Below are 18,453 nucleotides of genomic sequence, written 5' to 3'. Positions count from 1 at the left end.
TAGTAATGACTTCGGTGAATTTGGATATACAGCAGGAAATATCTAGTGCAGTTCATAGACTGTTGATAAAGGTCAAGATTGATGACAACCTTGGTTAGACAGCTACGCCGATAAAAGGAATAACATATACGACTGAAGGAAGATTACCCGTGCCTTATTGAAAACAAAGTCCCGTTAGGCCGATAGTGGACATGTTCTCTTTATTGTTGAACTTTTCAGTCCGATCGAAAAACGACTCTAGCCGCGTCATGCGAAACTGGGTCTTATTTTATATGCGACCTGGGTAGCTAAAGACCAGCCTGCGCCTCCGCGCTGCATCGACAGTATTCCCGAATGATTTGTTAAATTGTTTAAAATAAATTAACTAAACCAAATGAAAAGATTCTGCCTTGACTTCAAAAATGTTAAATTATAATACAAAAAAAGGTTTACTTGTTGTTCAGTAAAGCAAAATGGATGTACACCTGTGCGAAAACCCCACTATTGTTTTTGTACATGTGTTCATACGACACAGTTTTTGCTTCTGCATCTTATACGAGCATACTCATCGGTTTCGGCTGTTCAAAGAGTTTTCGGTAATATTGTTGAACTGTCAATATCGGACCCTTAATATTTGATTGTACTGCCAGATCTCAACAAAATGTCTGTAGGTCTGCTGAAAAACGTATTAAATGTCAAATTTCATTTGTAATTTTAAATAAAGATTTCAACCCTAGGCGTGCAATAAAAAAACATGGGCCGATGTCGATCGACCACCACCGTCATTCACGGGTACTTTTCCAGTGGATGAACCAATCTTTGATATATGGAGCGTTCAAGTTTTGTGGGGATTGATAAATCGAGTGACAACCCCGTATCTCCATTTTTGTTTAAACAAATACTGGCCTTCTTCGGACGTTAACGTTATCAAAGTAGGGTCTCCGAAAAGAGTGTGAGCTACGTACGTTTGTACTCGTGTTTATGTATGTAGATAATATACGATTGAGATTTGTTCAGAAAAAAACTCCCCGACATTTGACATTACTCTTTGATTTTATTGATTTTCGTGAAAATCGTTTTAAACCAACAAAAATTAATTAACATCAACTTGTTTATCTTTTTTAAAGCTTTTATTTTCTACATTGTCAACAAGTTACTGTGGTAGATTTCATTTGAAACACAACATAGTGTAATGATGCAGGTCGCACTTCCTCATGGATCAATGTTACTCCATGAACAGGTTTTTTGTTTAAGAAAAGTGCATATTTTCATGTTTTAAACGTATTTTCGAAAGAAAAGAACCATATTTATCTAGCTTTTATTATTTCTTCAGTAATATCATTTCACGGTTTTAATATGAGTTTGGCTGTACGTGTACTTTCCTGCATGCTTTACCAATATTTTACAATACGAACATATCTATTTACATACTGTGGGTGTCTACCTAATTCACCATATACCGTTGCATTACATGTATTGCTTTTAACATTTAATAACCTTTTACAAAATTTTTAATGGATGCGTTCAATATCTTTGAATTTATTAAAACCCCATATCTCTGATGCATAATTTAAAATAGAGCCAACAAAGGCATCAAACAATTGACACAATATTCTAGGTTTTAGATCATTCTGTTTGCATTTATAAAGCAAAGTATTCATAGCCTTAAGGGCTTTACCTACTAACTGCTCCTGGTTTAATATAAAACTACCAGTATAATTAATAACAGTACACAAATAGTTAAAATTACCAACGACTTCTATAGTTTCCCCATTATATGTCCAAGTCTCATCTCGGCGAATTCTACCCCTTTTCCGAAAAACCATTATTTTTGTTTTGCTAGTATTAACATTAAGTCCCCATGAGTTACAATAAAGGTAAAGGTTGTCTAAATGAGATTGTATTTCTTCGGGTGATTTACCCAAAATCGCCATATCGTCTGCAAACAACAGTAAATAGAATAGGAGACATTACCTCCCCTTGCCGTAGACCAACGGCGTAGCTAAAGTATTCAGAGTATGTCGAGCATGCTTTTACACATGATTTGACATTTTCATACATATCTTTAATTATTCGTAATATGTTGTCTTGTATACCGGATTTGTACATTTTTAGCCATAATGCATTGTGATATATGCTGTCAAAACATTTAAGCATATCAACGTAAACAACATACAGACGCTTATTTACATTTAAAAAATGTTGTACAACTGACATAAGAATATATATGGCATCATCGGTTGAACAACCTTTTCTAAATCCGAATTGTGCATCCGAAATTTTAGCATTATTTTTGCAAAATAATTCAATGCGTTTGTTTAAAATAGTTGTAAATAGCTTAGAAAAACAGCTAACAAGGGTTATTCCTCTATAATTATTCACATCGTCCTCGGGGCCTTTTTTATGCAATGGTATAATTATACCCTCTGTCCACTTTTCAGGAAAATAGCCCGAGGTTAAAATACTATTAAAAACATCACACAAATGACTGGATAAGATATCAATGCACTCAATAAAGTATTCGTTTAAAATACAGTCACCACCAGACGCATTATTACGCTTCAAGTGTTTACATGCATTTAATACCTCATTTACCGTTATTGGTTGGTCTAATTCTGGAAAAGTACAATTTTCAATGTCAAAGTCATTGTTCGAACAAAAAAATTCTGCCTGTGCATTATGAACAACGCGCAGAATGAAACGACTTCAACCATTTTTTTTTAAACAATACAACTACATGTAATATAGATCACGAAAACAACATTTTGGAACTATATTTGCATAACGCTACATGCTTTACAGGGCATTTAAAGCCATTAATAAGTAATTAATAAAATTAGTCAAGGATAAGGGAACCATTTATTTAAGAACGGGAAAATGTGTATTCAATAAGTCTTCATCCATCAATGTTATTGTCTTTGATGGAATACCGGTAACTGCGATGAAATGGTTGCTTGAAACAAAAAGAACAACGCGCAGAATGAAACGACTTCAACCATTTTTATTAAACAATACAACTAATATAGATCATGAAAACAACATTTTGGAACTATATTTGCATAACTCTACATTATGTCCATCAACACAGCTTACAACGTTAGTGAACAATACTCACAATCTCTCGTAATACTGCTTAATAAAGGGTGCTAGGTTAACGTAAAACTAATTAGACATTAACAAAAATGTAAATTTTTCACAACATCATTTAATCAATGAATTAACACAGAGATCAATCGAAGTCTACGACTCTGTTCGGTAGTTTTCCTTTATTTGTTCGATTTGAATACATGTATGTGCAGACAACGCCTCATATCCAATGTAACCTCCGCAACAATTCTCACGTCATGCTGTACAAGTGAAAGCGTCCAGTGACTAATAAAACTTGTTTCCACTTAAAGCCACCACCCACTTCGGAAACCTAACAAAATAGGGTACCATAGAGGCCAACCACGTACGCCCGCTGCTTAACAATGCCGTCTTTACCGAACACATGTCCATAGGCTGATGGCCTTCTTCATCTTTCAGGCCATACTTCACGCCCAGGTCATATGTTAACAGAATCTTCCCCGACATTTTCATGATATCCGGCTCAGATGCCAACGATGCGATGCACTGGCCTGCGAATTCGGGGGTTTCCCCTTTTTCGAACACCTCTCGCATTCTTTGCTTGCTCATTGAACGGTCCGCTGGATTGGTGACGTTACCGTCACTGTCGAATTTACTGAGTACTTCCTCTGTTCCAACAGGACCCGGCCAGAGACTAACGAACGCAACGTTATGCTTACGGAGTTCGAAACCACAATCGGCGGCCATCCTGTCGCACGCTTCCTTGCCTATTCCGTAAGCGGCATTAAATAAATACCTCAAACCACCCCCTGATGATATGTTTACTATAAGCCCCTGTTTTCGTTCAGTCATTATTTGTGCGGCGTACACGGAGCAGATGTAGTGGTTACGAAGCCCAACGTTGTTCACGACGTCCCAAACTGACGTTGGCTGTTCCCAAAAAGGCGTCCCCAGTGACGTAAATATTGCGTTTACGGCTGAATAGGCGTTGTTGACAAGAATGTCGAGCTGACCGTCATTTTCGCGCTTCACCGTCTCAAACAGTCTCTTGATGTCGTCGTCCTTGGAATGATCACACTGGATGGGAATGCACGTGCCTCCACGAGCCTCGATTTCTTGCGCTGTGTCACGGAGAGACCCACCCACTTTCGAAGCTTTCGGGGGATCCAGCGTTCTTCCGGTAATATACACCTTGGCCCCCTTCTCTGCGAGTTGAAGAGCGATCCCTTTCCCAATACCGCGTGTAGCGCCGGTCACAATACACACTTTACCTGCCAAAGGAGCCATTTTTATTGAATCCGTTCACACAAATGTGTGTATATATCACCTTTTACCCTTTCCAACACTGCTATGCAAGTTCACTCTTTACAAACTGGCGATATCAAATATGACCTCAAGTCAAACACAACGCGAGATTAAACATGCATGGTGTGTGTTTACTTTAGAGATTATTCTGCACAATCGGGAACCCTCGGACAATTCCGCCATAACGGCGATCTTCTCTCGGGTGTATTTGGTGGAAGGATATGTCTAACGCCTCTAGGCGGAAGATATACACCGAAAATATAGTTCGGGTTACACACCAATAAATTTGCACTAAATCAACAAATAATATAGATATATAAGGACCAATATCTTTAAGGAGTAATATAATAGAATATTTATTAATGTTATTGTTTAAAATAAGATATTATTGCATGCAAAATATTCAAATTTTAATAAAATGTTAAGAAAGCCAATAAGTTGTTTATTGAAGTGAAAACAACAACATTATTCAAACTTAAAAGAATCACTCTTTCTTAAATTATATTCATTGCAACATTGCTCATGTTCGGCTGCAGGCGACAAACTTTGAGATTTAATCAATATGTTTATGTTCTATACCATAAACATTCGTACAACACTGTACAGTGGTACAGAGAAAACTCTTCGGTGTAATATAAGAAATAGTAAACTCCACGTTGGTCCCAATGGCATTATAGTGACCAGCCAGGCAGTCACAAACTGTATATGGACCATAGCCATACGGCCCTCAGTGGGGCTATTATCAGTATTGAGACATCTGAAAGGTTTCATGGAATGGAATGAGTGGGGCTTGATTGAATTTGAAAAACGATTCTTTCTGTACATTTGATGATGGCAACCATACAGTACTTCTGGCAGATATTGTTTATATTTCATTCTAGGCATTTTAATTCCAGATGTTGTTATAATCCCGGCCAGGAAACTAGCTTTTCAAAGCCTTAAACAATCCAGTTCCATTAAAATTAGGTACAGTGTAACAATGTTCAGTTTTTTAATATTAATATATTAAGGCATAAATTTGCCCTTGGAAATTAACTCAATTCAGAATGGCCTCTCAAAATAAGACATACTGTATTGGAAATGTTAAAACTTAGCAGTGATGTTGTTAAAATTTATATTATTTATCTTTTAAGAAACTTTAAGATACATATCACAGGCATGCCCATGGTTTTGGTTCGGTACTCTTTAGATGGGAAACAAAAACACTAAATATGGTCGACAGTGCAGGCAACAATTGTAAAAAGATATTTTCCATCCCTGACTGCCATTACTGCCATTACTGACATGAAGTAATTTTACTGTAATATGTCTGGAAACAGTGTCAGTCACACTTTTCTAAATATTGATTTATTCATGCATATGTATATATATTTGTCATACAAGTACAGATCATACAATACAGTCTATTTACAACATTTAACAATTGGAAAACAATTGTCACAGGTTTTGGATCACAATGCATTGATATATCACATTTTGAATATCACAGTCAAAGTAAATCATTTAAATTCAGTTACAAGTAAATAGTCAGTGTATTTGGCAGAGATCTGAAATAACAAGTAGTTACAAGATGTGAAATCAAGACATGACGGTGTGGTGTAACCCACTGTCCGATGCGTTCAGATTGTATTCTGCACTGAGATAAATCACAAATCGTAACACTTCGTCCATCTCCGGACTCTCCGTAAAGGCTACTTTATCTAATAAAAAGCCGGTTGGGTCCAGAGTGATATTTCACATGTTTACGGTTGCACTAAGTTGACATCACCGCTCCCAAAAAAGAAGTCGGGAAAACACAAGTTCTATTTTCTCGTCTCCAAAAAAAATTAACTCGTGAAAACAGACGTATTTTGTGTTTCTCCGAAATATTTTTTTTGGATTAGTATAAGTATTATTATAACTGTTATTATTATTATTATTATTATTCATCTAGGTTAAAGAATCTTGATGATTCGGGTGAAATGTACACTATTCCAAGTAGGACGTCGTGTTCGATTGAAATGCAACCCTTTTTAAGGATTGCCCAAAGGATATAATCGGAGTCAGTTTTCATAATTTCCACAAATTTGAATAAAATTTCTTTGACAAAAATACCCAGACCCCCTGATATGGAATTTCATTTTTCGTGGTTGGGCTAAAAACTCAAAATCATCAATTTTAATTATATCATGCTCGTCTATTTTGCATTCTGTGCAGCAAAATATGTCAAACTGATTAATATATTCACAGAAATCTGGGTAAATACACCTTTTCTTTAGTCCACATACATTCAGCGTTCCAATTTTAATAGTTACTGACGGGTTTGATTTTAATATTGGACTTGTCGTGTTTTTTCTTATACTTTCAGGAACGGACGTATTGCATGGAGAGGCGTTGGGGGTATTGTCCGAGGAGCGGGAATTTGGGAGTGCACGGTGTACATCATCGCCATCTGATCCGGGCAAGGTGGCGGCAGTAAATGCATTTGGCTGGCAATCCTTTAGATTAGGGATTGTGTCGACGCTAACATAAGGATTCTTGGCTTTTTGGAGTATCCAACCCGTTTGTGCGACTAGTGTGGGCTGTATCGGTTGAGTGCACAGGTGGTTAGCGTGTGGCTATGATATTAATTAGTGAAAACATCATTTTGAATGATAAATAATCATATTATAACGAAAAATTAACTTTTCTGAAAAAAAATATTTCACTATCAAATATATATATATTTATATTTGATAGTGAAATATTTTTTTTTCAGAAAAGTTAATTTTTCGTTATAATATGATTATTTATCATTCAAAATGATGTTTTCACTAATTAATATCATAGCCACACGCTAACCACCTGTGGTTGAGTGTGGCGACAATGGCGTGTTTTGGAAGAGGATGGATAGTCAAAGCATGAATCGCATATATATGTGGTGATTGAGGAGCAAGGTGTATCTGTTAAAATGTGTCCCTTACTGGATACCTGACTGGGATTGTGAGTGTTCTTTGGGCGTGACTCAACGTTTATGTATGTGTCGGCGGCGGGGGTGCATTGTGCGAGGATTAAATAATCATCGAACGCGATTGGAGAATGGATGGCATTATCACAAATGGAATGAAAACTGGATTTACTTACAGAGTTTCATTTAAACGTATTTTGATATTGATCATCTTTCCTGTTATTATTAGTTTTAACAAATGCACGATCAGAAATGTTTTCACAAATAGTATAAGAATGTTTGTTATTTGTAACAATTTGTATTGTGTTAACAAATATATTGTCAGTGACACTGGACGATAAAAACATTGTCAAGACGGGCTTTTGCAATACGCGGATTGACTGTCCCGGTGTTTTCCTAGCGCCTTATACTGTTCACTGGTGGGGCGTTTGATGGGTCGCCATAATCACCTCCTCATCAGACATGTTTCCATCATTGTCCGTTAAAGTCACATGTGATGGCAGCGTTTGCTTGGGTTTGGATGGTCCCTTTTCGCGAGGCGAGGTTGGTGCTGATCTTGGTCTCGGCGGAGCGGTTGGATTCTGCATTTTAATGGTCAGATCTACTGGCTGTTGTCTGAACCTTTCGTCTGCGAGTTGTATGGGTGATTTGTTACCATGTGTTTGAGGATTCTTTTGGGCGGGTCGTGTAGGCTGTGGAGCGGTATGTTTTACTGACTGGCGGAGCATTTCTACACTGGACGCTACCGAGTTATGGATGCGCTCATGTATGTTTGATATTCTTGACCCTTTGAGGATAGGGTACCACTCTGGAAATAAATCTTCGGCGATTCGTCCGTTCACTCGGAGTGCTGCTGGGAAAAGCATCTGGACGTTACGGGGGCCATGCTTTGACCTAGCTTCCTTAAAATTGGGCCATAGCTGCTTCCTGGCGTCGCTTATTTCTTTTGGATAGTCTCTCAGGAGGCTGAAATTGGTTCTGGCAAGTCGACGTGCGATACTCATGAGGTCGTCAACGTCGCCTGTCTGGAGGTCGACACCCCACCCGCTGACTCCTGACGTTTACGCTTGTCATTTCTCGATTTATGCATTTCTTCTTGGGAATTTTCGCTATTTAGTGGTGCAAATCGTGAACCTGTGCTTATACCATTCGAATAACCTGTCTGCTGCCTGTTCATGTTGATTAAATGTGCTAATAAAAATAATTTTTCTTTGCTTACGATTTTTCGGTACCACGTCTCACGACCGGAAACACGTCAGTTATTAAACACTGTATATTATGATTAAACTGGCTAATTTATATACACTTAATCCTGCTAATCAATTTCGGACTAATATCTTCATTTTTTTAAATATGTTAACATATTTTATTAAAGCAACTGTTACGTATTTTGGCTTTAAAATTTGGCTTTAATGACTGCTCAATATGCCAAGAGAAGACATAGAGGTATCATAAATTGTGTTTAATGACCGTAAAATCATCTGCCACATGTGGTTTATGCAGGCACCCCAAGTATATGTCCCTGGGTTTATGACACCATGTTTACTTTGTAACTGTCTGTACTGTATCCGATCATAACGAGATAATCGGTTTGTGATGAACAAAGATGCAGTTAACACCGGGTTAAAAATGATGAGACAAACAGTGTCAAAATTGGTGTGAACAATTAAATAAAAACCATTACATTTATCGAGAGAATTTATTTAATGTGTTACATTGTAAGTTTTTACAGACATATTAAGTTTCAAATCAGAACTATATGTTGCGTACATAAAATCGATCTATTTATTGTTTGTTTTCATCCTTAATTGTGTTCTTTCATTAAATTAAATTTATTTTTAAAGAATTTACATTTCTGAGAATTGTTTAATCTAAAATGATGTGCTTAGCAGAGAGATCGTTGTGGTAACCACATACCGAGCTCGTACATTGTGTTCTTCTCCAGAGTTCGTTTTTAGTAAAAGCAAATAATAACAACAATATAATCGTTCCTAAAATGCATTGCCTAGCTTGCTAATAATTCAGATATAAGTTATAAAATTATATTTGATATAGTGCATGATTATCAATAAAATCGATGATTATGCTCACCGTCTCTATGCGCTTATATGAATGCCATCTCTTTTTGCCAACCAGTGGGCAGAGTCTAAACAGGTGCGCGTGACGTCACGCGTTTACTCGTCTATACGCATTCTATACATAGATGGTGACGTCACTACGTTATTGTCACCTCTATACTAAGACGCATCACGCACCTCCATTTGGAGGCATTTATGACTACGACACAAAGAAGTCCGCGGATGAATGAAGAATTTGCTTTATAAGTAAACATTCATGTTATGATTTAAAAGTTAAGTATTATTTTGTTCAGTCTTACGGTCTTATGTTAGTATCAATTATAATTTTCGTTAGTTTTCAACTATTTCGCTCTTTATTCATTTTTTTAAAAACAGAACTTTCACTTTCGGTTGTATAACAACATGTATCCTTTATTGACGAAAGTTTGCAATGAAATAGCGTTTTCAAAACCGCTTAAAAAGTTTCAGAAGGTGTGTCTGATGCATGTTTTGAAAAGACACAATGTCATAGTTATATTGCCGACTAGTATGGGAACAATTTGATATTTCAAGTGGCTCCATTTGCATTGCAAGAGAAGTTCAAATTGACTTGTTCAGTTTGTTAAATTTTGACACCCTTATTATATATTTTTTATAAGTGCCTGATAAATTTATTTCTTTAAATAATTGAAATCATTGAAAATTTAGTAAAAGCACGGCATTGATGTTCTATGATGGTCATTTTTAGTGGAATATTATGTTACAAATTACAATAAAACAATTATAACTATTGTATTAATGAATTTAGATTAGGTGTCATTTTTAAATGGGGTAGTAATTCATTATATGAGATTAGCACATTATATAGTTGAAAAATAAATAACACTTTAATGACTTACCATAGTGAAATAAAGTAGCATAGAATATGTTGCAGGTCACAAAATGCAAAACTGAAGTTCAAACTCAGAAGAAGCTTTGCAAATATTTTACACTGACAACACTGTTGATTTTCCAAAAAAAATCCTTCCTATCTTCCTGCCCTAGTTTTTTGGGGAAAATTTTAATATTATTAATATCATTGAGTTAAATTATTAAAATATCAATATGTTTTGATTACATTAGCTAATTATAGTATTATATTATTAATAATGAAATACTTTGCGAGGAAAGTCCCATTCTGTTTTAATTAGTCTTAATTACCTACTAGTAAAATTGAAATTATCAGTGACATCCAATAATTGAATTATATGCGTGTGAATGCATATGTTTTTTTGACAGTTACATAGTACCCTATTTAATTGTATGACAACAAATAACTATAGTTCCACAACCCAGCCCAAGTTTACATAAACTGAATTAATTCATCAATTGATCCTATTTAATTATATTAAAAACAACATGTGTAAGATTTTGAGAATATCCCATGTATTCCTCTAGTATTCCTTTAGTACACCCAGGGTTGGCACCAATCGACCGCCCCCGGTTTTAACCGGCGGTTTTTACTGGTTAAAACCGCCCCGGTCAATACTCCCAAATTTGTCATTACTGGTCAATACTGGTCGATTGAACTTTACCCCCAATTTTGATTAATATTCCATGCTTAATTAACAATATTGATAATATAAATTAAACAGACATGTTGCCAATAATGTCTTAAGCTATTAATACCCACTATTTTATACCTGTTCATGCAAATAAGTCAAAGTTGGTCAACTGGATTTTTCTGGTTGATTGAATTTTTTTTCAATTCTAATGAATCATGAATGCTCAGAAAATTCTGTGCTTGATTCAACACGAACCTGTCAATAACTGTGTATTAGTTGTTCCTCATGCCCCACGTCCCCAGTCTTCTCACAGTCTTCTCACCTATACAGGTTAGGGCATCCAAAACTGATAATAGGGCCTTAAATGGCACCTTCTTGACACAACCCTTACTTGTCATGTATTCTTGCCTGGATTTCTTAAAGTACTTTTTAAACAAAATAGTGAAAAAATATTTCATTTTCCATTGATATAAAAATTTAAAAAAACATAATTAGAAATAATTATTAAAAGAAAGTAGAGTAGACCCACAATTGGTAAACATTATTTGTTGGCAAAATCAAGAACTTTTATTGCTTATTCTTTTGAAGACCAATTGAACTTTAAAATATGAAAACCCTCTTAATACAGAAAGGAGACAAGTTAGAAGTAACTATTAAATTAATAGCAAGTTATCTCCTTTTGAGTGAGTGAAATGAAATAGCCTAAGGGCAGATTTGCTTCATTGTCACTTTCAGAGACATAACACTGCATGCATATTATTACCAATTAAGGCTTAGGGACCAGATTTATGACCCTAGAAACCACACTAGTTCTGTTTGTCATTCTGCCTATTAAATAGATATATCAATAGATCAGTGAAATGATTTATTATGGTTGTTTTTAGGGAAGCCTCAAACAAATTTTACCAATTAAATAGATCTAATTAGAATTGTTTTTATAAGTACCTGTATTGTTTCTTTCATTTATTGAGATCCTTGAAAAATTGAGTAAAAACACAGCTTTGATGGTCATTTAAAGTGGAATAGTTGTGATTTTTAATGAAGAATAATAACTATATCCAAGTTTTAACTGAAACACAAATTATTTTGACTAAATAAATATCATATTGGGATATTTATTTTGAGACAAGTAAATAAAATTGTTTTGTAACATTTAAATTATAATGTCCCAATACAGCTAGTATGAACATTTTACATTGATTTGTAGTACTCAGGTGTTACCTCTCAAAAATATTCTTTAAAAATTAAAGGAAACTCATCGATGAAAATATTTTCAGAACCAGGCAAATAATAGGAAAGTTATGTTTTCACTAATATTAAGTAACAACACACACCTACCATTGAACAATATATCAGGCACTTATGGTGCAATATACAAGCGTTAATTGGATTAGTAAGTGTATATAACAAGATAACAGCTATTGTATAAAGGGGTACTTATGGTGCAATATACAGGCCCATTAATCATCATTGATGAGATTAGGTGACATCTTTGAAGGGGGATAGTCATTCATAAGATGAGATTAGTACATTATCATACAAAAACATTTTTATGTAGTTTATCACTGTTTTAATTATTATTAATAAATTGCTTTAAATTTACCTTTTTTTTAATTCATTAGTTATTAATTTTTCCTTAAATTCCACAAATTCATTTAATAAAAACAGGTAATTGTGTTTTGTATTTCTTATATCAATAAGTTTTTATTTAATAAAAACTTATTGATATAAGAAACACAAAACACATTGTTCAGACTTTAAATTTGTCAATATAGATTATTGTTTTAATTAATATTATTATTGTGGAAAAACTTTGGCTCACAGTTATTCAAAGTAACAAATTAAGTGGTGACAGTCACAACATTTATTTGACCCAGTGAAATAAATGTTTTCTTCATTTCTTCTACAAGGCCACTGATGCTTAAACTGGAACCTGAAAGATTAACATGCAGTTCAATGATGATAGGTGATAATAAACATCAAAATCCCTCCCCCCCCCCCCACACACACACCGGAAAGAAATATGATATCTACAAAATTCTACATATCTCTAATGCGTGTAGTCGGATGCTAACCCAAGTCGGTTATGAAATTGGCTACGAAGTTGTTTTCCTTAGCGCCAATGTAGATAGTAATATATTTATTATAATTTCATTACACAAAATGAGGAACAGCATACAATTGGTGAAAACATCCAGTGCACTAATGTTTACAATTCATAAGTATAATTATAGTATAAGCAAAGTATATAACTATGTATATTTATAACCAAATGCCCTATTTCCCAAAATTACGCGTGAAATTTGCCCTTTTTGGGGAAGCTCCCCTCTATTTTGAAAAGCTGGCTGGAGCACTGTATAATTACATTTGCTAATAAATTATATTATTAATAATGAAATAATGTGCACGGAAAGTTCAATTCTGTTTTATTTAGTCTAAATGAGTTATTAGTAAAAAATAAAATATCAGTGACATCCAATAATTTGATAATAAACATATGAATGCATGAAAAAAATGTTGACAGTTACAAAGTAAATATTTATTTATCATATTTATCTGTTACAAGGAAATGTGCAGTGTCGAAATTAATTTTAATTTGATTTTACCATTTTCATTTCACCAATTGACCATATTTAATTGGATAAAAAACAACAAATACTGCATTTGCACAACCCTGCCCAGGTTCACTCAAACTGAAATAAGGTGTTAATTGTGTATTCAAAACGGGTCTTGATTACACATTATTCTTGGTTGCATTTGTGTTGAGCAACATGTATAAGATACTCAGTAAGATTTTGAGGATATTCCATGTATTCCACTAGTACACCAACATGCACTTACTAATGATTTACATGCAATCATTACACAGTTAAACCCTCCAAAAAACAATTCTAAAACCAAAAAACCATACAAGCTGCTTCATAGATATTAAAAGTTAATTAAAGACTTCATAAACAAAATAATAATTTTGATAATAAACAAAGATTGTACTTCAACCGAACAATTATAAATTTATTGGGGGGGGGGGGACATCTGCACTAAAACTAAAATGGGGGGGAAACGTCTGGGGAGGAATTGTCTTTGCGGGGAAACGTCTTGGGGAGGAAACGTCTGGGGGGGGGGGGAAGTGACCGGAAACCATTCCCAAAATGGTGAAAAAAAACACTGGCATATAAATTAAATGGAAAACATACAATATTATGTCAAGAAAAAAAAGCTGTAAAAATCTCACCTGCTTGCCTTTGATGTTGCAATTAGCACATTCAGCATTTTCAGTATCTACTAAATAAATATATGAAAGTGCCAAATGTCCAAGATACCATGACGTCTTCCTCAAAATGTTAGATCCTTCGAACTCCATTTTATTTTATCCCTGACTAATCCTCTCACACATTAGGCCTACATGTAAGATTCCTTGCAATGTTCACAGCGTTTATTTTAAATCGTTTACGTTCTCAAATTTCAGCAGGTTTTTAATTATAAATATTTATTTATGATTTAGATTTATTAACTATTTCGAAGATACAGTCTTGCAACATGTTTAGTTAGTCTAAGTTACGTGTTTAGTGATTCTTACAAACAATAGACTGACATGAAAAGTGGCTCCTTTTGAAGCACAAACTGCATCCAACTATATATTACAGCTGGCCCGGTTTGATGGGGCCTGTTTTTGATAATAATTAATTACCATTTTTCACTTCCGTGTTTATTATGTTTACCAACGCCATGATGGAAAAAAGTCCGTTTCCCACAATGCTTAGCGCGCATTCACACAGGTCAGTAAAGACCGGTGTGACACAATGCGTCTATACGACTACGAGTATAATTGCTAGCCGTACATAGGATTGAAGGGAAGTAACATATTGCCAACCATTTGTAAGCCCTAAAGAGTTACTTTTCTTCAATTTCATTCAAATGTTCTAGCAAGCAAGTTTACTGTATTGTTATAGTCCCAGTGTATACAATGTATTTTAAAAATGTATTTTAAGATTTAAAAAATGAATAGATGCATTGCATTCTATATGACCATTCTACAAAAGACTTATAAGGGACTTTTATGCCCATACATGTTTTTCATTTGTACACTAATAAAACATCAGTAAATTGATAATTCTCATCTATGTACTTTTAAAATGTATTAAAACTATGTACTTTTAAAATGTATTAAAACTGAGTTAATTCAACACAGTTACCCATTGCTATAAAACACCGGGGCATCATGCGTCGCGCCAAACTTATAGTACACTGTCTTATGGTTTCGTGGGTGGTTGCTAATTTATGTTTGCGCATATGCAATTAGTAATGATTGAGTGAAATATTGCTTAGCGTAATTCTTATTCAAAATTGAATGGTATTGCTCTGTTTTATTACCTAATGTTTGGAGCGGTAGGGAATCATATTTGCATCAAAATGGCATCAAGAACTGCTCTCGCATTAATGACAATAAACCATTTAATGCAGACGTACGCTTTTTCGCGTTATGTTGTTGAATAATTGGTATAAGGGCCCCTTACTCTGCTCAAATTATATATCTATATGTGTCTTGTTCTGAGAAAATTGGGCTTAATGCATAAGCGTAAAGTGTCATCCCAGATTAGCCTGTGCAGTCCGCACAGGCTAATCAGGGACGACACTTTCCGCCTAAACTTGATTTTCGGCAAGGAGGGACTTCCTTGAAACTAAAAATACCATAAAAGCGGAAAGTGTCGTCCCTGATTAGCCTGTGCGGACTGCAAAGGCTTATCTGGGACGACACTTTACGCACATGCATTAAGCCCAATTTTCACATTTTTACAATTGACACATATATAAATTCTGCTTTTTTACGCAGAAAAGCTCGCTCTGGTTTCAATCTGATACACATGAATGCATTTTTGCTCACCAGGTATAACAAGTACAAATGAAATAACGTCCATGTAGTTAGCTTATAGCAAGTCCGTCGGATCTAAGATCATACTTAACGAGGTAAGATAATTCGTTATTTGATGTGCATTTAATGATCGTAATAAGTAGAAAACATCAATAATACCCGATATTGATGTATGATCAACATTAAAAGCTGAAACAATTTTTATAAGATGTGTTAAGGTAACACCAAGAAAAATTATTAATACAAAAAGTTTATTTTGAAATTTCGAACGAAGTTCATTACCTCAAACAACAACAAAACCAAACTTTATGTTTGGCCTAATGTTCACACTTTAGTGAACGAAAAACAGTGCCTTGAGCATGTTTTTTTATATTATCGTTTCCTTTACATTTGATTCCCTTAACATTTAATATAATTGGTTCAATAAAACTTAATCACAGCGGACTTACATGTAACATTAACTGTTTGAACGTTCTTAATTCTTAAACATGGCGATGCAAATCATGGAATTAATATTTTTCTCATGACGTTTGAATTTACAGGTAATAACACATTTGTTTAACAAGTTTTAAACATTTTATAATTTATGTAGTATATCGATTTGATGAGTCGGTGTGATACCATGAGGTAACACAGTGATTATTCGGTCTATGAATTCATAATGATTTCAGGTCAAAGCCGATTGGAGCCAGACAAGACAGACATAAGACGCGCAACGATGCGAATTAAGAAGAATTCATATCTGCTAAAGCGGATTTTCATCGGCCTAGTTATATTTGTTCTCTTCCGTTTCTGGTATAAAGCGCCTACCGCGTCACCGAAGATTTCGTTCGAAGCAAGCGTCTGCGTTTCCTCGGCGAAGTCATGGCGAATTACGGCAACTTTCACAATGAACAGCGTTTTGGACGCGTTTCAATCGTCGACTCACGGATATCAATTGCCTGACAACACGTCGCCATCGATGGCTCATGCAGACAAAACAAAGTCTGTCCCTGGCACGGAACCACTTCAGGTGATCGTGATCCCCCACTCACATAACGACCCCGGCTGGCTGAAGACCTACAGAGAGTACTTCGACGACCAGACGACGCACATCCTATCGCTGATTGTCAAGATGCTTCACGAGTATCCGGACATGACGTTTATTTGGGTAGAAAGTAGCTTCCTGAACACCTGGTGGCTCAACCAGACGGAGGCGACCCGCCGCCGCTTCAAGGAGCTCGTGGACAGCGGGCGCTTGGAAATTACTTCAGGTATGTGGGTGGCCCCGGACGAGGCATCTCCGCATTACTTTGCGCTTGTTGATCAGATGATTGAGGGGCACTACTGGGTGAAGAAGAACTTGAAGATCGTACCAGAGTCCTCGTTGAGTTTCGACCAGTTTGGGTACTCAAGCACCATGCCGTATCTCAACAAGCTCGCTGGAATCAAGCACGTTCTCATAAAGCGAATCAACCGCGGTGTCAAGGAGATGTTCGGGGCACAGCATCGGCTGAACTTCATTTGGCGGCAGGCATGGGACAGCCAGGGACTCGATGACATCTTTGCACACGTATGTTTACTTTGGATCTTCGTTTTATATTCTCTCGAACAATTAAGCGTTGCGAAATACGTGTATCGTACGGTGACCTATTACCGGTGGAGACTTATTTACTATAATTGTGTTTACATTAAGAACGAGACTCTCGTGATAACATGTCACGCATGCGCTCCGAGTATTTTGTTTCACTCACATTAATTCGCTTGAAAATAAATAAAAACACAAAAAATGAGAAAAAAACTTGTTTAATTGCATTTCAAAATCTTACTTTATCTAAATAATTCAATTTTATCCATATGCCATTCATTTTAACATTACTTTTGTACTCATATAAAAATCCCCACATAAATTGCACACAGGTTTTTGTTTGGTCCTTCGATTTGCACATTTCGATATTGGCGTCATATTTGTGCAACTTTTAGCTGTTTTGGACATACTTGCTGGATTGTCATCAAATAAAAGTTGTTGAAACATAGATGGACGCTTTCTGCTGGTAACCACAACGACATATGTGTAAATTGTTTAATCTTTCATACTGTTGCATTGTGTTATTCAATACACCTGTGAAATCATCGTTGTTTACCTTTTCTCTTATTATATGAGTCGCGTTCTGAGAAAACTGGGCTTTGTGCATGTGCGTAAAGTGTCGTCCCAGATTAGCCTGTGCAGTCCGCAGAGGCTAACCAGGGACGACACTTTCCGCCTAAATTGGATTTTTGTTAAAAAGAGACTTCATTTAAACGAAAAATGTCATAAAAGCGGAAAGTGTCGTCCCTGATTAATCGGACTGCACAGGCTAATCTGAGACAAAACATATTTTAATTTATATTGAAATAAATGTATACTAGTTTTTTGTTTTACACATTTTATATTAATTCATAAATATTTGACAAAATCTTGCGCACTCACTTTAAAGTATCAATTAAAGGCCCATAGCTCTGAAATGTCTGAGTCATTCTAGTAAATCTTGAATAAAAACCACCGGGGAACGATAATACACATTTATTTTAAATTATATGATATTCCATACAACAGCTTAATAGTAATACAGAGAATATTACTCAGATTCATTCAATTTATTAACCCATCTATGCCTAGGTCTAGATACAAGGCCTTGGCAAACAGCGTAGACCAAGATGAGACGCCACATGATGTGGCGTCTCATC

The 18,453-nt window shown here is 35.4% G+C and overlaps 2 protein-coding genes across 2 annotated transcripts; one reads left to right on the top strand and one right to left on the bottom strand.

Annotated features, from left to right (window-relative positions):
* Positions 1–2,960: 2,960 nt before the first annotated feature.
* LOC127874921 (dehydrogenase/reductase SDR family member 1-like) lies at positions 2,961–4,489 on the bottom strand. The gene has a single exon (XM_052419617.1). The coding sequence runs from the start codon at positions 4,330–4,332 to the stop codon at positions 3,352–3,354; it is 981 nt and encodes a 326-aa protein (XP_052275577.1). The 5' UTR covers positions 4,333–4,489; the 3' UTR covers positions 2,961–3,351.
* An 11,272-nt stretch (positions 4,490–15,761) lies between these two features.
* Positions 15,762–17,840, top strand: LOC127875149 (alpha-mannosidase 2x-like). Its single transcript, XM_052419987.1, has 2 exons — positions 15,762–15,842; positions 16,419–17,840. Exon 2 carries the CDS (start codon positions 16,466–16,468, stop codon positions 17,483–17,485), a length of 1,020 nt encoding a protein of 339 aa, XP_052275947.1. The 5' UTR covers positions 15,762–15,842; positions 16,419–16,465; the 3' UTR covers positions 17,486–17,840.
* Positions 17,841–18,453: the final 613 nt, after the last annotated feature.

Source organism: Dreissena polymorpha, chromosome 3, assembly GCF_020536995.1.
Source record: "Dreissena polymorpha isolate Duluth1 chromosome 3, UMN_Dpol_1.0, whole genome shotgun sequence".
Lineage (NCBI taxonomy): Eukaryota > Metazoa > Mollusca > Bivalvia > Myida > Dreissenidae > Dreissena > Dreissena polymorpha.
Note: the sequence above shows the minus strand (reverse complement) of the source record. Positions and strands in the feature narration are given on the sequence as shown.